The sequence below is a fragment of the Salminus brasiliensis genome, chromosome 4, assembly GCF_030463535.1.
Source record: "Salminus brasiliensis chromosome 4, fSalBra1.hap2, whole genome shotgun sequence".
In the NCBI taxonomy this organism is placed as follows: Eukaryota; Metazoa; Chordata; class Actinopteri; order Characiformes; family Bryconidae; genus Salminus; species Salminus brasiliensis.
The window spans coordinates 2244411-2269844 of NC_132881.1; the positions used below are offsets into that span (position 1 = coordinate 2244411).

The window sequence follows — 25434 nt, forward strand, 5'->3', positions numbered from 1 at the left end:
CCTTTTATTAAAGTGTTCAGTGGAGGGGAACATTGACAGGTTTTGCCTATTTTTCTAAGGCTGATTTTATTTTAATTTATTTATGAGGGGGGGAAAAAAAGGCGTCTCAGCAGTCAGAGCACTGAACTGTTCACGACAGGGTTGTGGGTTCGATACCCAGGCTCGGCAACCTGTCACCGTTGGGCCTATGAGTAGGGGCCAATGGCTGCCCACCACTCCGGGCATGTGTGCTCACTGTCACTGTGTGTGTTTGATCACTCGTGTGGATGTGTGTGTTCACTGCACGGATGGGTTAAAGGTGGAGGCCAAATTCAGTGTGTGTTCAACACTAATAGTAACTATGGTTGTCTTGTCTTGTCTTGTCGGTCAAGTTGATTCATTAGCATTCCACCAAATTGACGAGTAGGTCGTGATATTGTGTTCACAAGCATTAGAATTATGAACATTAATAGTTTAAGATCTGTAAAATAGGAGAATTGTACCTTTTTCTACCAAGGTGAAAAAAATATTATTTAGAGACATAAAGCGTTTTCTCGACTTTAAATCTCAATTGAATAAAATGTTCCTTGATTCAACAAATGATTCTTTTTATTATAATAAAGTATTCCCCTTAATGTAATACATTGTTCTTTTTGTTTAACTAAAGCATCCCCTCTAAACTGAGGGGAAAATATAATGCAAATATATATATATATATCTATAAATTGGGCAACGGATTATGTCGGAGGACTCGTTGACTCAGAATCAGAGTCGACTCCACAATGCAGGGAATCGACGGAGTTGTGTAATATCGCTGCTCGGCGCTAGAGGGACCCAAACGCCTCTCGGTTTCAGCGCGACCGGCGGTGAGGGAGGAAGCGAGGGGGCGAAGTTTGTTGCTGTAGGACTTCATGGAGCAGCAGCAGCAGGAATGGAGACTAAGCCTCGTCTATTTTCAGGTAAAATCACCGTGTTTTACTGTAGCTAGCTACTGTGCGCAGGTTTACATAGCTAGCGTGCTATCTGTCTGTTCGGGCTAACCTGGGGTGAAGCGAGTAGTTCGAGTAATGGAGAAGCTGCAACGACACTGCGCTGTTCTTAGAAAGCAGCAGGTGCTGAATGTATTAATGATGATATTCTGAGAAAGTCATGAGTAAAAGGTCCCAGTATCCAGACTTAGCTAGCTACACTCATCAGCTATAGCTAGTGCTAGCTAGCTAAATCTCCATGGATTAGCAGTGATGCTGTGGATGAGGGGTAGCTAGCTAGCCAACGTCTCAGGTCTTAAGCCCATTTCACACTAGACGTGGTAATATTAATATATTTCTAATGAATATAGCCTTAATTAATATATTAATCATATTATAACCAACTGTGCAGAATACAGTACTGTTCCTCCTCCTCCTCCTCCTCCTCCTCATCAACAGACAGAACAACGGCTGCTAGACTCCTTTTAAGTAGTTAAAAGTTAATAATGAAAAAAGTTCTTAAACTTAGTCTACATGAGCATTTTAAGCAATATACAAAACATTAAGATTAATTATGTAGATAATGTCAGAAAAGTAGGGGCACTTACTACAGCAAAGGCTACAAACTCCCTACTAGTGCCCTTGATTTCAGTGCCCTGAAGTTCCTCCCTAGGTCCCCAGCTCAGGGATGTCCAATCTGATCCACAAAGGATCCACAAACTGGCTCCAGGTTTTCAGTCTAAACAACCAGCAGCACACCTGATTTGACTTGTCTGCAGACCACTGATCACCTGTGCTACTGCACCCCCCCGTAGCAATTTTCATTTTATCTACATCATATGTCCAAATATTTGTGGACATCCTGTCTAATAAGTGCATTTGGCCTTTGCTGACACAGATGTGCAGATGCACACACAGGTTGACTAGTCCCTGTGGAGAAGTACTGCCAATAGAATAGGACTCTCTGGAGCCGATAAACGACATGACCCTATTGGCACCATGCTGCCTATTAATGCCAGGTGTGGGCTAGTAGGGGGGTATAAAGCCCCCATCCAGCCCCCAAAGCTCCATCCAGTACTTTTGGGATGAGTTGGGGATGATGAGGTAGGGCTATGATCATCAAACATCCTGACCTTTTCTGGACAGTAGAGACTCCAACAGAAGCAGGGTCAGCTTTTTTAATACCCTTGATTTCAGAAAAAAATCAACCTTACCTTTGATTTTTAATATTAAATATTAATATTAATGAAACCACACATCTCAAGGTGAAGCAAACGTTAGTTAGCTAGCTAGTGCATGGGTTGTTTAAATAGGTGATGTTCTTATGCACATTTCCTTGTTTTTTATATTTATTTTGTTTTTGTTTATTTTTTGTTTATTTTTGTTTATTTTATTTTGTTTTTATTTATTTATTTATTTTTTATAAACCCTCCCCTCTCTCTCCTACTCTAGGCTCAGTGTCGGGGTTATCTGACCAGGAAAGACCTTCGGTCAGTTCAGGCTGAGTTTGAGGATGTGGTCAAAGAACTTGAGGGTTCTTTAGAGCACCTGATCTGGAGGGGCCAGTTTTTACCCAAACCCCACTTTACTGACCGAGTGAGTGTTGATTTGCAGTCCAGTCTTACAGTCCACCTGCACTGTCCAGTGCATGCGTGTTTTTCCTGCTCTGGGACGCCTGATTCTGCTCTACAGTACGACTGTCAGATGTGGATAAAGCACCATTTCTGTCATTTTGATTCAGAGGGTAGAAAAAAAATCACAAAATTCATAAGTTCAGAACTGATCATCCTGGATGTTGATGTGATGTGATGTGTGTGTGTGTTCTGATGTTTCTTGTTTTTCAGGTGGGGCTACTGTTCAGGTATCGTCAACCAAAGATCCAAACACAGGATTGTCCTGAAGCTCCAGAGAAACTGGAGGAAAAGTCACCCCCAAACTCTGAGATCTTTGTGGCAGAGAAAGATGAAGAACCCAACGGCAGTTTGCAGAGAGACGCCAGACAGATTTCCACACCACCAGAGGGCGATAGAGAGGTGACAGTGAGCGAGGGCTGGATTGAAAAAGCTGAAGGTTTGAACAGCGTGGCCTTGGAGACAAACGGCTTACTGCAAAAAGGTGTGTGTTTGATGGTGACGCTGGGTATTAGTCTGCTATGCTCACGTATGAGTTCCTTTTAAAGTTCTCACAAGACCAGGATGATGATATTGATACTGGCATTAACTCTAGATCAAAGTTCTCAATATGAAACAGTACTGTGGAGATGACTCCGATGGTTCATGGTCACCAAGGGTGAAGTTCCAAGTTTTCTACACCTTTATTAGGCCTATACTCCAGCAAAAAGGTTCTTTACCGTTCTCAAACATAGTGGATTTATGCTTGGTGCTTGGTTCAAATAGGTTTCTCACCAACCACAAGAACCTTTTAATCAGGCAAAAGAACCATGTTCAGATCCAGATGGCTGTAAATAACCACTGCCTTTAGTAAAGAACTCTTGAAGGGCTCTTGGACAAGTGTAGCCTCTTGCTGTGTTAATGGTAGATCACTACTGGAAATTCCTTTAGCCCTAATCTAGGTGTGGCAATCATCTGGAAAACTTATTGGAAGGAACCCAGAACAAAATAAGTAGTTGCTAACTGCAGATAGAGTGTGTGTGTGTGTGTGTGTGTGTGTGTGTGTGTGTGTGTGTGTGTGTGTGTGTGTGTGTCTGTCACACAGCTCCAGGGGCTTAGGGTTGTGGGTTCAATCCCTGCTCGGGACACTGTCTTGAGGAGTTTGGTGTGTTCTCCCCTGTCCTTGCGGGTTTCCTCCATGTACTCCAGTTTCTCGCCTCCCAAAAAATGGCCATGGTAGCTGAATGGCACCATGTGTGGTACCCTGCGGTGGGCTGTTGGGCGTTCCGGCCTTCTGCCCAGGAAGGCTTCTGGGTGGTGTAAGGAAGAAGTGGATAAGATGATGGGTGGATGGATGGATGGCTTATGATGGTTTTAGAACTTTTATTTGATATTTTGTGCTTCATTAACTCTGGAGTGTGTTTGTTTGTTTTTTCTGACAGGACCCCGGACATGCTCGCTTCTCAAAGATGTAGCACACACTCCTGAAGCTCTGAGACAGCACAGGAAAGCGTTGGCCATGGAGCTACTGTGGATTCAACAGGCCATCGCTAGCAGGAAGAAAGTATGACATCTTAATATTGTCGCTGTCCGGATCCAACCTTTAGGACTGGGGAAAAAGTTCTGAACTTTAGTTTTAAGATGAGCAGGGGTGGCTCAGTGGTTAGAACGCTGGGTTATTCCTCACAGGGTTGTGGATCAGGATCAGGACATCCATCATTTTTGAAGTTTCTATCTTCTGAGAGACCACGTCTTAGGTTTTATTTGCTTGTTCGTTTAGTAGTAGTCCACTTTCGATTGTTTCAGACCATAAAAATTAAGAAATATAATTCATTTATTGCATTATCAGCCTGAGAATGAAACTGGCTACGCAAATAAGCTCTTTTCTTATTGGCTGCCCTGTATTGTGCCTCTGGAAGCAGTCTGGGCTGAAACACTCTTGTAACTTTATTGAGAATAGGCAGATCTAAACAGCTAAAGAACTATAAGAATAAGAATGTATAGGCATGTGGACTTGGATAGTGATTGGGACCTTTTGAAATTAACTCTATCTACTGCATCAAACTCTTATTAAAAATAAATGATGGATTTTGGCATCAGAAAAGAAGTAGTGTTTTGACCCTGTGTGCTTTAGTGCGTGCCGTTCTTGTGCTTCATGCTGTGCTTTCCTCTTGGCAGTATCTGACCCTGAAACAGAAGATGGAGGTGGCCTAGCAACAGAGGACTGAAATGATGGACAGTGGTGCCAGAAGTGAAGGTTCTGATTGGCAGCGCAGACATGCTGACCTGTTTCATTTCTGGAAATGGAAAGAAGGCAAAGGACTTTTCAAATATTTAAAACACTGAGACTGTGACTGGTGGTTTGTCATGTCTGTGTGTGTGAGAGAGTGAATTGTGAACGTCTTCTATGAAGATAAACGCTGTTGAATCTGCATATGATATTTGACATATAGAAGTCAGAGAGCACCATTTGTTTATTTCATCTCTAGTCAAAATGGTACAAGTTGGAGTTTTTTTTCTTACTGAAAGATAAATGGCAGAAAACATCTATATGTGTCAATATAGCTTCAGCATAATAAAAGCATGAACTGTCACTTTTATTAAAGCTTCCGTTACTTAAAGGAGACTCTCATTCAGTGTTTTTGCAGAATCCTGCCCGGAACCAAAGCGTACCACCTCATCTGTTAAACACAGTGGTGGTGGTGTTCTGAAATCTGTTTTCCCCATCTCCAAAGTTTAGTCATTGAAGTTGAAGCATTTTCTGCTTCTGGATTTCTTACTAATAATAATATCAGATCTGCACAGCCATTCTGACTAGTCAAATTGCCAGGGTGACTTATCCTTAATGTATTTAGATATAATACTGTATTAAAGATATTATACAGATATCTACACTGTAATTCTAAAAGTAAAAAGTCCAGGTCCACATATGTGCAAATAAATTTTGACTGGTGCAAATGCTAATTCAATATACCTCTGATGTAGTTTTGATTACTAGTGATATCCAAGTGCAGTTTTAGATCTCTATATTGTCATTTTAGATTTTTACAATTTGAGTTTTGACTGGTAAAAAGTGTATTAATATCTAACTCGAGTGTTTACTAGTAAGAATGACAGTGTAGATATCTGTAACTGGAGGTTTTACTAGTAAAAGGTAATTGTAGAAATCTGGAGTTTGTACTAGTAAAAAGGTCATTTCAGATTTCAGAGTGAAATTCCCAGTGAATCCCAAAAAATCAATGGTAACACATGACTACTCAAAGTTACATGAAGGATATGTCATCCTGGCAGTATGACTAGTCAGAATAGCTTATAGATCTGATAGAATTACTAGTAAATGTTTTGTAGCTGATCTAAAATTATGTAAAAGATTTCTATTAGTTATAAATGGCATTACGGAGATCTCAAATTTGAGTTTATTTATTTATTTATTTTTATTTGTTGAATTTTTCCACTTTTTCTCCCAATTAACCCTCTAATTCATAACTCCTCTTAGCCCTGATGAGAGAGAGCACGACTGTTAGTGCTCTCTAGGACTTCCCAGGCCATGCTGGTAGCACATTAGACCACTGCCTGGGGTCTTCTCTGAAAGATCTCCTGAAAATGAACAGCTTGTGTTTGGACTGTAGCTTAAAGAAATGAAGGCTGGACTCGGACACTGTGCACTGTGGTGTATGTCACACCTTTTTGTAGTGACGACTCGCCCTTTAGCTTCATTACAGCTTTTATTCTTTTCAGCTTTCAATCTTTCAGAGAGTTTCCCTCCCCTCCTGCCTGACACTGCTAAACATGGTGGTGGTAGTGTTCTGATATCTGCATGGAGATTGTCCAGTCGTTGAAGTTAGAGCCCTTTCTGCTTCTCAGCATCCAAGTATTATTGTCGTCCTAATAAACGTAAAAGTGAGCAAGTCACGGTTCCTGAAAGTGTTTTTGTTCTACTTTATAGATACAGGTGATCTTGTAAAGGGAACACGATGAGAGGTGACAAGGTCATCAGATTTATACCTTCAGGACCTGTTGTACTCTCTCTCTCTCTCTCTCTCTCTTTTTGTGTATGTCTCTCTCCCTTCTCCCCTCTATCCCTCCTCCTCCCGCTCTTTTGTTGTTACCACCGTTCGCTGGCAGCGCTGCCATAGCAACCAGGAAACACTTCAGTGTGTGCGTGAGAGACACTAACCGCGCGTGAGCGGCTGTGGAGCGCTGCACCGCACAAGAAGACAGCTTAAGAACCAAGATCTTATTCCTCACAGCGCGCCGAGCATCCCCGCTCTCCTGAGGCACACCTGTGTAAACTGTGTGGTGTTATTTGGATGCTGTAATCCCCTGTGAGTATATACATATATATACATATATATACAGATGTGGATGTGTATGTTTGTGGGGGTGTGTGAGGAGGAATGTATGAGGTGTGTGTGTGTGTGTGTATATATTTACAGCTAAATGAGGTCATGTTCAGTTGGAATGTGAAAAGTGGTGATGAAACTTTCTGTGTGCTGAAGATGCCGTTATGTGGGTGTTTTGTATGTCTGCGGTGCAAACAGCCGTTCAGATGGTCTATGTAAGAGAATGTGGGAGGTGCGTGGGCATGGGGTCAGAGAAGTGTGTTTGTGTGTTTGGGTTGTCACGATACCTGAACGTCGACTCTGATAGTGATGCATATGTTTGGTTTTACTAAAGTGATACTATGGTAAAATAACTAAAACACCTGCTGCTGTTTAAACATCAATTATATACATTTTTGGTTCTGCCAATTAACCCACCCAGTCGTAGCTCTCCCAGCACTAGCACTGCTCCCGACACTAGGGCCGATACATGTGAAGTCAGACCCCTCCTCTTTTCAAACTGGGCATCACCGGACAGCTGACATGCAAGACGCCTGTGCCGGCTAACATCACTCTACGAGTGTTGAGGGAGGGAGCACCTACATCTACCCACCCAGCTGTTGTGCTCTCTCTGACTCCGGCTGCTGATGGCAAAGCAGCATTACTATTATATATGATGACGATTCAAGACTTGACTATACTAAGCAGTGAGCTTTTTAAAACCGGGTTTGTAACTGACTCATGTTTAGCAGTTTGCCGAACCTCCACAAGGTGGCGATATTAAAAATATTTAAATATATTATAAGTAGGTTGTGACGGCTCTTAAAAGGAGTAGCCTCTGCGCTAAACTTGATATTATCATTTTTTTTTTCATTTACCCTAGATGTATACTAAATGTCCAAATGTTTGTGGACACCCTTTTAATGAATGCATAAAATCTTTTGGCACCATGCTTAATACCAGAGGGGCATAAAGCCCCCAGCATTGAGCTGTGGAGCAGTGGAGGAACTGTGTTTTCTGGAATGATGGGTAGTGCTATAGTCAATACTTTTGGGTTGAGTTGGGGATGAGGTGGATGATCACCCAACATCCTGACCTCACAATGCTCTTGTGGCTAAATGCAATTACATGAGCAGGATCCAACAACAATGTCGAATTAGTCTGTTTATAGAATTGAGCTCCGAGTTCTTTAGTGAAGTGTGAATAAAGTGTGTGTGTGTGTGTGTGTGTGTGTGTGTGTGTGTGTGTGTGTGTGTGTGTGTGTTACAGGACGAAAATCAGCCCTGCCCGCTCAGAGAAATGGCCTCCACTGGGGTCAGCACTCTTCTGCCCCCTGTGAAAAGTGTGATGGTGTACAGGAATGGAGATCCTTTCTTTGCAGGTCTGTTAATAACTGTTCATTTCAGCTGTTCCACAAGGTCCTCCCCTATTCTGGTTGTTCCACAAGGTCCTCCCCTATTCTGGTTGTTCCACACTCCCCTGTTCTCGCTGTCCTTGTCTTTCTCAGTTCCCCCTGTTCTGGAACGTTCTTCTCCATTTACACTCGTAGTGTAGTTTTATATACTTATACTGTTGTAGATTGTTCTCTGTTCACATCAGTTTATGTGGGTAATCGTTTCTTATTCTGGAAGAACGGTGGTAGGGAGCGTTGGGTAGGTGCAGCGTTGAGGTGTTGAGAATTAGTCTGAATGAAGGGTCCTGCAGAACCCCTGCCCTGCTTGTTTTTTCTGCTCGATCACACCCACGTCAGCTCAGGAACGGCCTGTTAGCTAGCTGATTAGCTTGATGAGGTGTACCAGATACCAAAAATACAGGACAAGGGTTCTCCGGGTACTTCAGAATGCCCTGCCTGTAGTTCCCCCTGTAATCAGTGTGAACTCGCTTCAGCAACTGTTGTTTTCTTTGTCTGTGGTTCTGATCTAGGGAGGAGGTTCATTGTGAACCATAGGCAGATCTCCACCATGGAAGCATTCCTAAATGATGTAACTGTCAGCATCGGAGCTCCGCTGGCTATTCGGACTCTGTACACCCCGCGGCATGGCCACAGAGTGCCCGACCTGGACCACCTTCAGCAGGGGGCACAGTATGTGGCTGCAGGCTTTGAGAGGTTCAAGAAAATTGAGTGAGTACTGACTAACCAGACCTGCACATATTAAATTAAATGTCCTATAAAATGTAGAAATATCTATAAAAAAATAATATAATATGAAATGTGTGTGCACATACGTTTTAACACCCCAAAAATACCATGTCCATGTGGGGCCTGTATGGGTAGCCCAACTGGGAACCAGAAAGATTTGTTCATGGGTTCCATGTTGGCCTCTCATTTGGATGCCCACCGGGGTCCCTCCAGGGTTAGTTATATGACCAGAATACAACATGGGCCCCTTTTTGGTTGTACATTGCACATGGGGCCTACATGGGACCCTTGTGAGATTAGCTAGGCTGGAATATATTTTGAAGTATGTAAACAAATTAGTAATATTAATAATAAGCAATTATTAATATACTATATTATAATATGAAACTAATTTAATGGTGTAATGATGCTTTTTAAAAATGTATAAAGGTGTAATGATGCTCTTTTTTTTTTTTTGGACACCTTAAAGCTGTCCAGTGTCCTACTGAGAATGATTTTACATATTTATCTGCAGCTAATTTGTTTTTATTTTTGTTTTTCTGAACAGTCTGGTTGAACTTCTTTTTTTTTTTTTATTGGTGCTGGAGTTTTCAAATAAGTGCCCCAGCTACTCCACAGGGGGTGCTCACTTTATTACCAGTGTGTTCTGGAAATAATGTGAAGCAGTAAAGTAAAAAAATACAGTCTGCCCCAAATCATCTGGGCCGAATGGCCTGTCAGTTGCAGCAGCTTCAGACTGGGTTCACACACTAAAAAAAAAAGCCTTTTCTGCCTTTTGTTAAACTGATTTTTGTTCCCACCTTCCACTTTGGCCCAGAATGTATTACAAAGCGAGGATTGTTAGCCATATAACTACAAAACCGCTGGGTCATTTTCTCTTGGGTTGGGGCCAGTTAAAGAAAGCACAGTTTTACCCCAAATGTAGCGAAAAGGCTAAGACATGTCTGAAATGTGCTTCTTTAGTTTTGCACTGGAGCTGCTAGTATAGGCTGATATAGCAGTAGTAACAACAGAAACTTGTAGTTAGCAGTTTAAGAGTTTTACCAAATGTAAAATATATGGACTTGTTGTTGGCAATATAGGTAGGTAGTGTGTTTATTTAGTTTTGCACTGGAGTTACAAGACTAATGTAGCTAACAAATAACAGGATGTTTATAACTTGAAGTTTAGCAGTTTAACCAAAAGGGCAAAGCGTGGATTTAGAGCAGCTGTAAAGCGGCACATAAAACCCAAAATGCAGTCAGTCAGCCAGGACATGTTTGGTTTCCAAGTTGTGTTGCTTTAGTTGTGTTAATGTCTTGATGTGTTTCAAATGTTATCAGGGGACAAATAATTAAAAAATAATGTTGCAATAATGCATTAATACGTTTTTAGTTTTTTCCAATTGTACAATTAATAACGGGTCACTAAGCCGTACCCAAGCCTTCAGTGGATTAGGCAGTTTCCACTTGAACAGTATTCTTCTGCGAGCCAATAGAGAGGCAAAAGCATAGGGCTTTTTTTTTTGTTTGTTTGATTTTAGTCTATCTAGTCACATCGGTAATGTTTTGTAGACTTGCTTATGTGGTTTCTGACCCTATATGACACACCATTTTCCATAAACAGGGACTATAATCGGGACAAAAGGCTGTTTTTAGCTGTGGAACAGTAACCTGAGTGTGAGTATAATCTATTCTGTGGTGATTTTGTCTCTCTCTCTCTCTCTCTCAGTTATTTGAGCGTGGGCCTGAAGAGAGCGCCAGTGGCCAGGCCTGGAGAGGTAGGTTTGTGTAGGAGGCGTCGCTGCTTCATTACACATTAATCCTTACCAAATGAAAGCATGTCTCTAAGAATGAAGAGGTGAGAGGTGGCTACAGTTGGATTTAACCGTCTGAGGATTAAAGTCACACTTCATTAAAGGAAATAGAAGAGAAATCTGTTTAAACTCCATTTAAATTCAATATAAATCAGATTCACACACTGTGTGAGGGATTAACCAACATGGGCCTGTGGAGATAGTGAAGGTGATTGGTGGGAAATTAGGATTTTTGCATAGAATATGTGTGTGTATATATATATATATATATATATATATTACTCATTTGTAACAATTGTAAACACGCATATATATTTATGTTTAGAGTAAATGAGTCTTTCTCAGGAATGAGTGCCCTTTGGGAAGATTAAAAAAACTCCACATTCAGCTCCGTAACAACTCCATGTTGTTTCGGGTTTGAATGTGACGGGGTTGTAGGTTTGGCTATTGCCTTTCTATACTAGCAGCCACTATTGTATACATTGCTGTTTTTACATCAGATATTTCTCTACTTGGTTCAATGCCACATTTTGTAGATTTTTTTTAGATTTTAAGTAGGGACAGGGTTGAAACATGAGTCTTTATGAGGTTAAACTGGAAGTTAGCATGTTTTAATATTTAGCGTAGAGGGAAGATGATCGTACCTCTATTCAAACCCTGCGGTCAAAGATACTTCAGTGTTGTTGCTTCCTTAAAATGATGACAGAAATATCAAACCATTCATGTTTAGACTGATGTGTTACAGGATTGAATGAGGGGCACCAGAAAATGCTGCAATATTTATAAATACCTACGTCATTATAATTGTTTTAGATTATAAAAACATTTTGTGCATTAAGTTAATTATGATTATGTTGTTGTTTTTTTTCAATTATTTGAACTTTTAATAGTCTGCTTAAATAAGATGTCAGTCATTGGGGATATGCCAGAATGCTGACAGCCTGCTGGGGTATTTCTGTGCAGTATGTGTGGGCAGAGGTATTTCTCAGTAAAAGCACCTTTTATTATCCTGTGTTTAGTTGCTGTGTTACGGTAGTGACAACCTGTGCGTTATTGGAAAGAATGACTTTATTGTCCTTTGTAGTGAAAGCAGGGTGGGACTGTTATGGCACTGGACTTGTCAGGGCATGTTGGGGCTATAAATCAAAAGCTGTAGCTGGTAGCCTCCATAATGGCAGTCTTCAAGTATGGCTAAAATCAATAAGATAGCAGAGAGGGAGATGGAGTGACTAGCTGGGACACCGTGGGAAATCTTGTGCAAAACTGAAATCTTTCCTTTTTGTCACATGATGATGCATCATAGAAGGAAGTAGATTTGAATGCTTATTTGCTGTGACCCTGGCGTAAAGTAGAAACGGAGAGGTGGCAGCCTGTGTAAATGAATGATGGATGTATACACACAGTAGCTTTACTGAATTTCTCTCCCTTATCCCAAACGTAATCTATTAGCCAAGCCATTTTTGATGTCTGAAGTTTGCTTGTTTTATTTTACACATGCTAATGAAGCAACACAAGCTCATTGTACATAATTGTACCTAAATTCCCAATTAGCTAAAATGCAATCGATCGGCCGAGATGTGTTTGGTGTCCGAGGTCTTACAGCTACCGGAAGCTACACTATATACATACATACACACACACACACACACATGCATACATGCACATACATACCGATATTTGGGGGGGGGGGGGGGTGACGTGATGTTTTGTTGTTCTGTGATTATATATTGTGATATTAGAAAATATAGGAATTTTCACCAGAAGTCATAAAAAAGTCAAAGATCCAATGTCATTAATAATGAATAATGGATTTGGTGTGTCCAAGACTGAAGTCAAATAAATGGTATGTAGTAGATATAACCTTTTCCCCTACTTAAAAAATACAAAAAACTTTACATTTTAGTCATTTTCCTTTTTTTGTTGAGAATATCCCAAATGCTAAACAGTAAGATATAAGCTTCCTTTACTTGTTAGCTACATTGGCCTCTTTTAACCTTCAGAAAACCCATTAAACACACCACTAGCTACTGGGGTTGTGCATTCCCATTCATTAGTTACAGAGAGACGTTAATTGACATCAGAGCTGAACCATGGTGTTCTCTTTCTTATTAATGGATCTATCTGAGATAGCAGCAGCGGTGACCTCACTCCTGACCTGAAGGCTTGATTGTTAATGCGTGAGTAATGAATGAATGGATGGATGGATGGATGGAGGTAAAGGTGCATTTGACAGTGGGTGTGCACACGGGTTTGTGGATGTCTGCTCTGAGTCACCTCAGGTGCCTTTTATTAATGTGTTCTCAGGTTAAACTACTCAGCAGGCCCAATGTGTCTGCAAAGTGGAGGAAAGTCATAACTCTGCCCTGCATTATACAGTGAGTAAGATGGCGTAATCACACACACTCACACACTTTTCTCCCTTTGCTGCTTTCTACACCCACACACATTTTACAGAGAAAGTCACACAGAAACTTCACCTTTAATTTCACCATGCCCATCATCATTCCTGAGAGGCTAGTGGTTCTGCTGCTGCATGCCTTATATTAGAAGGAGGAGAAAGTAGATTTTAATCAATTTAGCTGTGCATTTCTACTGTATCTTAAAATCAGAATAGCTAGATACAAGCCAGATATTCACATGAAATAAGCCCACTGTGTTAAGACATTGCTTTAAGCTACTTGGGCTAGCTCAGGGTATAGTTTAAAGCACCATTATGCATCATTTTTACCTTAAAACCTGCAGCTCTTGATGCTCCACTGACTGTAATAAGGAGAATGGCGTCTCTGTCATTCCCGCTTTGGGCCGAAAGGCTGTTCCTGCACTATGGAGCTGCATGAGGCCTCTCTCCAGAACTTTGAGTCATTCATCCATTCAGATGTTCACAAATGCATGTGGACAGCTGTCTATGAGGGGGTGCTCAAAGTGTCATCTGTATTTACTGCAGTGGAGTAAAAGTAAATTACACTCCCCACCAGTAGAGGGAGCCCAGGAGCGAAAAATACCAGTTTTCACATAATACTGCTTTGATTTAAATTGCCATCAAATTCTCGTATGTGCCACCTAATCAGCAAACGTCTCTGTGTAGTGTGTTTAGGAACGGGGACGTCCTAAGCGCCGCCATGCGCTTCATCATTCCCCGCAGCATGCTGAAAAACCTGGAACAGATCCTCAGCCTCGTCTCGGAGAAGGCCATGCTGCGCACTGGAGCGGTTCGCAGGTAAACAAGCGGGACATGTGAAAAAGCTGGAATCAGAACATGCTGAATGGACCCTTTTCACACTTTAATAAAGTCACATCCCTGTTAGCCTGCCGAGCTTTTTAACACAGCTTTTCGTGTTAATTTTAGATTCAGACAAAAAAATCTAGGATGACTCAGTTCTATACTGATTAATGACACATAGTCATGGTCAGATGCTAAAGATAATGTTCACCTTCTCATTGATGTTCTCCTCCTTATCCTGACTGTAAACATCTGTCCCAAGCCATCTGGATGGTCTTGAATAGACAGATTCTCTAATCTTGGACTTTTAAAAGATATATTCTAAGAGAAATGACAGGTACAGCATCACCTCTGTGCATGAATCAACCGGTGAACCGCAAGTTGTGCCACCAGAGCGTATATTTATAGCTCAAGCTTCCTAAATAAAACACAATGTCGGACGGATGGATATTTGGAGCCCAAATTGTTGTTATCAGAGGGTAAAGAGAAGGTAATAGAGGTGATTTCTTTATCTGATTCGCCATTTTCACAAGTCATAACAGTGAGCTAGGACTATATAATGCACCAGAGGAAACAGAATTAGCATTTAATTAGCATAAAAATGGAGCTTCTAAATAGTGCAACTTAATGAATAACTTGGCACAATGCGACAAAATTGTGAGCCTCTACCCTTCAGATAGCTTGGACCCTATTCAGGTCATAGCATGTGTTTGGTCAGACGTGACTGAAAACCCAGGTGTGGCTGCTCTTGTGTAGAGCTGTGGTGCTGAGGAACACCGCAAAACGGCTCACAGCTGGACTGGGCCAGGAAATGAAAAGTGGAAATGACCGGCTAACAGAAACCAACGGAAGTGAAAAGCTGGAAGTGTGAAAAGCGTCCGTACACCTACACTTTCATTTACTGGCCACTTTATCAGAAACATCTGCTATTTACAGAACCTTTCATAATTGTATTTAACCTCTGTGCTGGTGAACACACACACACACACACACACACACACACACACACACACTCACACTAGTGATTAGGGCAGTGAGAACGCACATACACAGAACAATGGGCTGCCACCTCAGTGCCCAAGGAGCATTTAGGGTTAGGTGACCGCCTCAGTGGCTACTTAACTGTGGATGCTGGTCCTCGGGATCAAACCAGTGACATTCAGGTCCCACATTTGGTATCCCCATTTGAGGCACCATCATGTTTGAGGCATAGAGCTTACTTACTTCATTGGTCCAGATTTAAGAAAGCTAGTCCTGCTTCAGGGCTTTTTTACTTGACATGAGGATCAGAGTTGTCTGTGAAAGTCAAGGAAATCGTTAAAGGACTAAATCTAGAATAAAACGCTGAAAGACATCAGCCAAGCCTCACACACCTGTAGAGACCGTCATCAGCCTCTACAGCTGATGACTGAAGAATCCTCACCATATTAAAGAAAAGTTCCCGCACTCTTGCCTGACCATTTAGAAACACTCTTCAGGAGGCAGGTGTGGATTTCCCGATGACTGCCGTCTGCTGAGGACTCCATTCACAGCAATACAAAGCAAGACGGAAACCCCTGTGGATGCCCACTGTAGGTTTAGCCCATGTGGTGCTGCACACGTTACTAACCCCTTCTACTTTGCCTGTCTATAGAGAGAGACCACGCTGAGATGTTATTTGTGGACCATTCACATCATAGGAGAGGCATGGTTTGTGCACCTTAAATAGCTCAGAGCCCTGCAGGTCCAGGCTTGGGTTCTACATTCCAGTGTGATAAACGAATAGTGCAGAACAGTGCCAGATTACATGTAGTTACTCCACAGCATGCCGTAGGATGAAGTCAGCCTGGTGATGTAAGGCGGGACACAGCAAGGAAAAACATTGTTTCTGCACTGGTCAGTTTTTTTGAGATTTTGGACTATTTTGCTTTCCTATTGTTTGTCTTTCCAACGACTGAAAAGAAAACATGCAAAACAACACTAAGACTCGATCTCTCTACTGCACAGTGTTCACAGATATAATATATGGTCATTTTCTTTGTATCAGCATCCAGTGGTAAAGGGAAAAGTCTGTGCTCTGAAGCAAGTTTCTCATACATTCAGCATTAATTAGTTCAGGTGCTGGTTGCACAGACTACATGACCCTAGTGTGGCCTAGCGTGAACTCTAACCTACAGTCGCCATTCTGTCATCCTCTGCGACCACTGTCTGACCCTTCTCGCCTCTCAGGCTGTGCACTCTGGACGGAGTCACGGTGGCGTCAGCCGAGGAGCTGGAGAGCGGGCAGTGTTACGTTGCCGTGGGAACAGAGCGGTTCAAGAAGCTTCCCTACGTGGAGCTGCTGCTGAACAAAGCGGCAGGAGGCAGTGCGGACCGGTGAGAAAGATGATGGGGTAATGAGGGTAATGGTAGCTGTACAATAATTCTATATGTCTCTATTTATTCCGTTTCTATTTAAACACATGTTCAAATGTTAACTGCCAATAGACTAGGACTCTCTGAAGCTGATAAACATGAACACACTGGCACCATGCTGCCTAATGCCAGACGTGGGCTAGGAATGTATATACCCCCCCACTGTGTTCTCTGGAAAAATGATTGGAGCTCCATCCAGTATTTTTGGGATGGGTTGGGGAGTTGGGAATGATGCGGTGGAGTGGTGATCATCCAACATCCTGACCTCAGTAATGTTCTTGTAGCTGAATGCAATCAAATCCACACAGCAATGCTCCATTGTCCAAAATCTTATATGAAAGCCGCTGCCTTCTGGACAGTAGGGACAGTTATTCCAACAAAAGCTGGATAAATCCCTTTTAATACATTTGAGTTCAGAAAAAAACGAGGAATGAGCAGGTGTCCCAATACTTTTGTCACTATAAGTATAGTTTGTATTTTGACATACACTCTTCCCCTCTTTTGCCTTGTCTGAAATACTGTATATAAATGTCATGTAATTATACTGATCGGTAGCTCATATTTGTATCTTATTATTGTTATTATTATTATTATTATTATGTGCCCTAGGCATTATGCAGGAGAGCGGGGGCTACACAGGAGATCTGAGGTAAAGGATCAAATAGACTATTTTATACATTAAAATGCAACATCTGTGGCATCGCTAAGCATGAATCTAGAACTCACATACCAGAACATACCACAACTAACGTACTGTATCTTACGGTTGTGTACAACAGATCCGGAAGGCCTTTCCTCAGGACTTCCACAGTGACTCTGCTCTGCTCGACTCACCCGAGGTAAAACATGGCACAAACTTGTCTTAGCCACTTTGATGTGTTGAGCTACAGTAAGCGCTGCTGTTTCTCAGAGGGATGACCGGCGGGTGAAGTCGACGGGTGACGAGGCAGCAGGGACCAGCCCCTCTCAGCCGCTCCGTAGGCAAGCAGGGGGCAGCGAGAGAGAGGACGGCTCTGTATTTTACGCCAAACCCGTCAGAGTCCGCAAACACAGACCCACGGCCAGGGCAGCAGCAGGTAAGAGGAACAGGATGGAGACACCACACACACACACACCCCAAAGCAGGAGCATGTATGTTAACCCCATCTCTCTTTGGTTTTACTAGAAAGTCAGGAAATTTTTTTTTTTCCTTAAAATGTTTAAAAGCACCCACATTCGGGGGTATTTATATCCTGTGCTTGTGCGCTTGCAGGCCAGCCGAGTGTGTTTAAGGGTGTGGGCAGGAGGAGAGAGGAGGTGCGAGGAGCGGAGGAGGTTGCAGAAGACGACAGCACAGCCATAGAGCTCCCTGTAGATCAGGTACTCTTTCATTCTGAAAAGCTATTTAAATAAATATGTATTCATTTGTAAAGGGGAAAATGTTTTTCTTACAACAGCAACGATACATTTAATAGTTTTACATTTACATTTTCAGAGAGCTGCTGAAATCATTGAGGATGAGGAATTTAACAAGAGCCAACCAGAACCAAATCACACACATCAGGTGTGTATGTGATCTGTGTGCTAAAATATGATCATATTCATACTTTATACATATATAACTGTACCTAATTTTCTTAATGTAAAGGCTATATACTTACATTCCACACTATATTTGTATTATGCACTGTTCCTGCATCATATACTATTTATATGCCACACCCTATATTCTTACATTATACACAATATTCATACTATGCATAATATTCTTACAATATATTTACATGATACACTATATTTTCACTATAAACTATATTCTTTACATTACATCACTATTTGTCCTTTAAACACTATATTCTTATATTAGGCACTTTGTTTACATTATACATAATGCACTATTCTTACATTACACATTATGTACTGTATTTTCACTATATTGTTACATTATGCACGTTGTATACTATTCCTATGCTATACGCTATATTCTTGTATTATACACTATTTACATTAATCATCATGTACTATATTTTTACTATAAACATTCTATTCGTACTACACAGAAGTACAGTACACACTACATACTAGTGTACATGCTCTTGAATTATACACTACTATGATCTTATAGTAAACACTAAAAACTATATACATTCACTATACACTATAGTTACATTACTAGTGTACATACACTCTTATTACCATACACTGTTCATACTATATATAATCCTACACTAAACACTATATAATATATAAGTCCTCTATACACTAAGTTCTTACATTATACATTGTGTACTGTATTTTCACTATAGACTATATTGTTATGCACTATTCTTACATTGTATACAATATGCTACTCGCTATATTAGTTATACACTATATTTATACATCATGTACTAATATTCTTACTAGACACTATATTCTTACTATAAACATTCTGTTCGTACTACACAGAAGTACAGTACACACTACATTCCATTGAATTATACACTACTACAATCATATAGTAAACAGTAAATACTATATAAATCCACTATACACTATGGTCTTGCATTATACATTATGTACTATATTTTCACTATATATGATATTTACATTGCTAGTGTACATACACTCTTCTTACTATACACTGTTTTCATGCTATATGTAATCTATTAACACTAGATATTATAAATACACTATACAATATTTCTTACATTATACACCATATAGTATTCCGCTATAGGTTAGCAATTAGCTCTACTAAAAAGTAATATAATGAAATTAGCTGTATTTGACATATGACCAGTTACCATACTAACATTTGGAAAAAGTGACTGCAACAACGACTGTAAACACACTACTTGCACTAAAAGAGGCTAGTACTGTACGGAAGTAGAAGTGTCTCATGTTTTAGATTCTCTCTCTCTCTCTCTCTCTCTCTCTCTCTCTCTCTCTCTCTCTCTCTCAGACTCAAGCAACCGAAGCGCTCATGACCTCATCCAGCCTGTCTCCTACCGACACAGAAGAAAAGGCACAAGACCTGCAGGAGTCACAGAAAGGAGGCTTTTATCCAACTCACAACCAAACCGGTGACACATTCACCCAACATTTACAACACCAAGGAGGCCGGGATGATGAGGTGAGTGAACGCCTCCTGTGTAGTTCACAGGGTGATGAGTTCCAGTTTCCCACAGCTTGCAGAGTTGGGCTGTTGGGATTTGGTAATCTGATAGACGTACATACATACAAAGGCAGACTGATGAAAATGCAACTGAAGTGGGGTTGGGTTTATATTTAAGGAAAGGTTTGGGGGACTTTTGTCTTGGATGGGGGGCACTGTGGAGTTTCTGACTGAATGGTTTACCCACACACTGAATGGCTGAATCTCTTCCCTCATCTTCATTGTAATGGAATTTGGTCAGTGATGGTGTAGAACTTGCTCCAAGTAAAACCATGGAAAAACATGCTGTATCCTAAATCAGCATGACAAATCTTTACCATCATAAAAAAATAACATACCAGGATGAGGTTTTAGACTTTTTTAGACATGTAGGAGGGCAATATATTTATAGAAAGGTTTGGGTCACTATTGACTTTGTGTTCATTATTGCCCCGTTATTCAGTAATCTCAAGTCAAAAATGTCTTGTAGATCCAGTGCTACTCCCACCCTATCTACTACCACCCATTGTGGAGATTTGTCAGTCTGCTAAACATGAGCGAGTTACAAATGAGGTTCACTCATCAGAAAAGTCAAGTCTGTTTAAGTTCACTTAAATCTTCTTCTAGAGCTTTGAGTGGAATGAAAGCACCCCTGTAGATAGACCTGATTCTACACTCATTTCCATGGTTGGACTACTGCATCTGAAGTAGACGAAAACAACCCTGAAAAAGTTCTACACCTATTTTGACTGTTGTGCTAATGCAGGGGTACCTTAACTGTTAATTCTAGCTGAGTTAACCGGTAATGTTAATAGTTAATAGTTCACTCTAAGGTGAAAAATGATTGATGCAGGTTACAGTGCACTAAAATGCAGTTAAGGAACCCACAGAGGAGGCCCGTATCCAGGCAGAGGAGGCCCGTATTCAGGCAGAGAAGGCCTGTGTTGCTCAAAAGTGTTGTTTTGAGAAGTTCAAGAATGGACAGGTGCATCAACATAATGAGATGAGGCAGGAGTGTGTTTCCATGGTTTGAGCCACAGTATAATTTACTTCCCTTTTAGACGGCCCACATACCTGGCTAGGGTGGCGGAGTTAAACAAAACCCAAGACCGAAAGCAACCTTTATTAAGTAGTCTTAAGGATGCAAGGGATGTTTTCATTCCAGTCAATGTTTGGTGGCCTTAAATGACCTGACTATTCAGATCAGTGAATCCTTTAAAAGCAGTAGTGGATGGACCTGGTATCTGAGTAAACAGTGAAGCACTTTTGTGAGTCCGCTAAATGCCTTCAATGTAAATGTTAACAACTCACTCATGTTTAACAGGTTGACGAATCTATTAGATCTTAGGTCTTCAGTAGCTTGTGATACATTCTCAGCAAATTTCTCAGCAAAAACAGAAACTAGGTGTAGTCAACCAGCCAGGACATGTTTTCTGTCCAGTGTTTACTTCTTTAGCACTGGAGCTAAAAGACTGATGTTGCTAACTAACCCTCCCAATGATTTCCCAAACCCAGACCTTTCCATAAATATATGCCATGTTGTCTGAAAATGTTAAAACCTCATTCAGGTCTTTTTTAATGTGGATCAGACTTGCCATGGTGGTTTAGAGCACTGGACTTTCTGTGGTATTGCTTGGAGCAGGTTCGAATTCAGTTAAACACTGTTGGCCTCAAAACCCCATTATTTAGTAAATACTTTCAAGTAACTATGGAATCGTTCCTTGGTCCCCAGTAAACATCACCAGAATGGATCTGACTGAGCTGCACCGTGGTTCATGATTAAAGGGCTCTCATGTTTTAGAATACTTGTCTCTAAAGGCTCTTGAAGAGTGTAACTGCACATGGCAAAATAACATCTCTTTTTCCACTCTGTGAACAGGATGGAAATGCCCATGAAGCAGCGACGTCAAGATCTGCACAGCACAGTCCAGCAGGTGGCCATGCTGCAGGAACCCAGCTTTCTTCATCCGGACAGACAGAGTGACCTGCTAAGCTTGAGTCTGTCCAGTCACACACCAGACATAAAACCTGCATGGCTACTGTCCATCAAAAGTTTGGGGACACCTTGTCTCATGAATTACAAATAGTGGTGGCCCAGGTTCAAGTGTTTTTAAAGCCACTAATAATATCTATAATAATACCCGCACCCTAATTGAAGATCAGAACTTCAGGTATTAATCCATGAGACTTAATTAAGCCCATGATCACAGCTATACTCCAGCACCCTGAATGAGGTAGGTCACTTAAAGGCAGCCACAACTTGACCATGCTTGGAAGTAAGGCATTAAACAATCTTTGGGATAGCAGGGGTTAACCAGTGGGCCTATGTGAGTAAGACCATCACTGATTTATACTTCAAAGTGAAACAAGACCTTCAAAGTGTTTTTTTTTGGGATAATGAGTGAATGGAGGGGGGGTCCTTAGGGAGTGGGTTAGCTTGTGAAAGGGTTGCAAAGCTGACTTGAAGAGCTAGGTGTCCTCAAATGTTTGATGGGCAATGTACCCCTCACCTTTAACAACCTGAAAATAACCTCTTAACTTACACTACCCGTGAACCTGAGCCTTAAGAGTCAGTTACTGGCGTTGGTTTGTGAAAGCACGTTGCAATCTTCCATTATCTCTCATTCACAACTCATTCAAACAGGCAGAGTGATCCAGTGAAGTGCTGATTCTCATCAGTCAGCCATTATTGGGTCTTGTTTTATGTAAGGAAAAGGCCATGCATTGAAGTGAACAGCAGACTTGAATCTTTAATGTAAACTAAATGTAAATGTCAGATCTAATCATGTAATCGTGTCGTCACGTTTATATAGTACAACAGACCAACAGTTATGACTTCCCAGGGTTAACCAGCCACAACTTACACATATCCCCATACACCCTGCCTAGTCGTACAGCTTGATCAACAGTTACTAACCATGACCGGAAGCTAGTTAGCAACATTTAGCTATCAAGCGTTATTTAACTGAGCTATTCTTTAAACCACACCAGTGGTCACCAGCCCTGATCCTACCACTAACCAGCCATCTTCTGAACAACAGGTCATACGCAACTCAGTTCATCATATACTCATTCCCAAGTGTCATGTGACCATGAATGTGAGCCTGCCCAAAGAAATGCATTAAAGGGCCCATATTACACTATTTTTTTGTATTTTAGACTTTTTCAAGGCTCGTGTGGCTTAATGTTCCCTAAATAGTCAAAATTAAATTGTCCAATCTCTCTTTACCAACTCTTTCTGTGACCCCACCTTTAAAACTGGTATAGGATAAATTCTGTTCTGCTCTGATTGGCTGTGCCCCATTCAGAAATTACACCAAGCTAACACACTCCTGAGAAGTGCAGTATGAGTGAGTGGACGGGGCTAAACTGCTGTAGGTGGAGATGCCAAGACTCTACTTTTTACTTTAACTTCATTAATTTCCTGGAAATCCATGATGTGGCCTTTTGGTGCATTCTTTTCAGCTTTCTACAAAGGGCAGCTTTAAGAGCAAAATAAGCTAGAGAACTTAACCACCCTGCTTATGTGAACTTTTGATCTGGGATGCATGCATTTAGAATCTGATGTATTGCAAAAGAACTGCAGAATGTACTGTAATGTGTAAGTACAGTATACACTGACTGTGAGATTAATGAGCAATGTGATTGTATGGTTATGGATTGTAAGTTTTCTTGGTAGTTCTTGTAGGTTAAAATGTAAAATGTTGATATTTGAACACATTCTCTGCTAATTATTATCGTTTTAACAATAAAAACCTCAGACTCTGCATAGAAATTCAGATCAGATCTCTCAGATTCAGATTCTCATAAAAATAGTTTGTTTATTACACATTTATACTTTTGTGAAAACGAAACAAATGATTGGTCAATATACCAGGAAAGAACAGGGTTGAGAGGACAAAAACCACTGCCTTTCTCATGGCAGGCTCGAGCAAGCGCACACACACACCACCCAACCAATAGGAGTCCTTGCGCAAGTTACGTGATATTACATACAAATGGTGCTGTTGTGCTTTTAAGGTGCGTGCTGAACGCTGCAACTCCTGCCCATTCTGCCATTTAATCCAAATTTGACAAACAGTTAAGTCAATAAGTGTTCTCTATGATACGCCAACCGCTGCTTTGCCGTTAAGCAATAAAAGCTGTTTGTTTTTTATCACATACCTGTCTATAATGAGACCCAGCTGCTGACTTGGGGCCATTAACAGCTGCACACGAAACAATTGGTGTTCTCATTCATGGAGAAGTAATGACGTGTTCCCATGCGGGACAAAGTTCAGAAACGCTTGCCCCATCCCTCTGGAAAGTGGCTGTCCTTGATCTCTACTCAAACAGCCATACCGGTTCTTTCCGTTGGGCCGCAGACTGTTGGCCGGATTCTGAACTAGATTCATTTAACGTGACGTAAAGCAACAACGTCCATAAACAAATATTACCGTCGTGCTACGCTGTTGACGTGGTCTGGGGCAGTGCTGTGGGGCACTTTTCTTCACTTGCATCGTTAGTACTTCGTAACAGAACTCAACACCACCACAATGAGGATGACCTTACGAATGTACAAGTCAACAGATCACACGTAATAAAAACGTCCAGCTCTGCTGGCGCTACTGTGTCCAGTTTAGGGAGGGGTGGTCTAGTAGCCAGTGTTTCTGATTTCTGTCACATTGCGCAGTCCTGCATTCTCAGCTTCTGAGACGGAACTGAATACACACAGGGTCACCCCCAGCATAGTGAGCACCATCCCCAGCACGGCTCCTGAGACAAAGAGGAAATATGAGAATAGTGATTATTGTGTTGCTTATAAGAAATTGAATTCTTTCATCATGCAATTCAAAGTAAGGGTGATGCTCCACTGACTAACAGGGAGAACAGCATCTCTATCGTAGCTGCTCTGGGCTCAGATTGCTGCTAACTGCACTATGTAACTCTGGTAAAGTTTTCCCTGTTTGCTTCAAACTCGATTCAAAATCCTGCAGTATTACTCTTACGCCTCGCCCCACATACTTTCACTTTCAGTGAGTTTTTCCTCAGCTTGTCCAGAAATGCATGTATAAAACATGTCCTTCAGTGGCGGCTTAAAGCCCGAATTACACCACTGGAGTTTAGGGGAAGCCCAGGAGCCATAAATGCCAATTTTCACATAAAGCTGCTAGAAATGTACCGTGTAAATATAACCATGACCTCAAAACCTTTGTTGGTGAATTTAAGGTAATTATTATTTTATTTTTATTATTAAAAATAAAAAAAAAAACAGACATACTTTTCCCTCCAAACTCCTCCCCGAGCAGTTTTCCAGTGAGCAGGGTGAACACAAAGCTGAGAGAGTTCACTGTGGGCACTGCCAGCGACAAATCTACAACACACACAACCGCCACCAGTCAAAAATCCATTGACCAATAATTCTGACAGGCTGCCTCTTCTCTGTGCTGGGTTAGACTGGGAATCATTACACAATATACTTCCCCTTCCATGGATTAATCATTAGATAGCAATATACACCCAGCATACAGTACAATACATTAGATGTTGTAACATTGCTGTGAAGATCTGCCGCAGCGCTTCCCACAGCCTCCTAGCCTTCCCACAGCCTCCTAGCCTTCCCACAGCCTCCTAGTCTACCAGCAGGTCTATAAAAGAATGGGTGTATTGTGGTTGGTGTGGCGCAACAGGTAACACCACCACCTACCATTGCGTTACAAAAACAGCATGTGGGAGACCAGGGTTCGATTCCCAGGCTGGGTGACTATGCTGTGCTACACCAATAAGAGTCCTTGGGCAAGACTCCTAACACTACACTGACCCACCTCTGTAATACGAGTAACCTTGTAAGTCGCTCTGGATAAGAGCGTCTGCTAAATGCCGTAAATGCAAAAAAATGCAAAGTAGCTGAA

General features: G+C 41.4%; 3 protein-coding genes across 3 annotated transcripts in view; 2 read left to right on the forward strand and 1 right to left on the reverse strand.

Annotated features, from left to right (window-relative positions):
• Positions 1-772: 772 nt before the first annotated feature.
• On the forward strand, positions 773-5178 carry iqcc (IQ motif containing C). The gene is made up of 5 exons (XM_072677328.1): positions 773-938; positions 2400-2543; positions 2792-3062; positions 4000-4121; positions 4736-5178. The coding sequence occupies exons 1-5, from the start codon at positions 891-893 to the stop codon at positions 4769-4771; spliced, it is 621 nt and encodes a 206-aa protein (XP_072533429.1). The 5' UTR covers positions 773-890; the 3' UTR covers positions 4772-5178.
• An 87-nt stretch (positions 5179-5265) lies between these two features.
• dcdc2b (doublecortin domain containing 2B) lies at positions 5266-23609 on the forward strand. Its single transcript, XM_072677326.1, has 14 exons — positions 5266-6882; positions 8149-8260; positions 8803-9001; positions 10730-10778; positions 13119-13189; positions 13900-14031; positions 16243-16389; positions 17038-17077; positions 17208-17267; positions 17339-17504; positions 17681-17787; positions 17903-17971; positions 19352-19522; positions 21423-23609. Exons 2-14 carry the CDS (start codon positions 8179-8181, stop codon positions 21525-21527), a joined length of 1398 nt encoding a protein of 465 aa, XP_072533427.1. The 5' UTR covers positions 5266-6882; positions 8149-8178; the 3' UTR covers positions 21528-23609.
• The window catches only part of tmem234 (transmembrane protein 234), a 4888-nt gene continuing 2792 nt past the window's right edge, over positions 23339-25434 (reverse strand). The window contains 2 exon segments of the mRNA XM_072677329.1: positions 23339-24298; positions 24804-24896. Coding sequence (XP_072533430.1) covers positions 24177-24298; positions 24804-24896 — 215 coding nt within the window. The 3' untranslated portion in view covers positions 23339-24176.

Excerpts from the sequence above, each read along its gene's own strand:
- iqcc (XM_072677328.1), top strand. The coding sequence starts at position 891 with ATGGAGCAGCAGCAGCAGGAATGGAGACTAAGCCTCGTCTATTTTCAG. Across the intron at positions 3,063-3,999 it reads AAACGGCTTACTGCAAAAAG|GACCCCGGACATGCTCGCTT; the intron begins GTGTGTGTTTGA and ends TTTTTCTGACAG. Across the intron at positions 4,122-4,735 it reads CCATCGCTAGCAGGAAGAAA|TATCTGACCCTGAAACAGAA; the intron begins GTATGACATCTT and ends TCCTCTTGGCAG.
- dcdc2b (XM_072677326.1), top strand. The coding sequence starts at position 8,179 with ATGGCCTCCACTGGGGTCAGCACTCTTCTGCCCCCTGTGAAAAGTGTG. Across the intron at positions 9,002-10,729 it reads GAGAGGTTCAAGAAAATTGA|TTATTTGAGCGTGGGCCTGA; the intron begins GTGAGTACTGAC and ends TCTCTCTCTCAG. Across the intron at positions 10,779-13,118 it reads CAGTGGCCAGGCCTGGAGAG|GTTAAACTACTCAGCAGGCC; the intron begins GTAGGTTTGTGT and ends ATGTGTTCTCAG.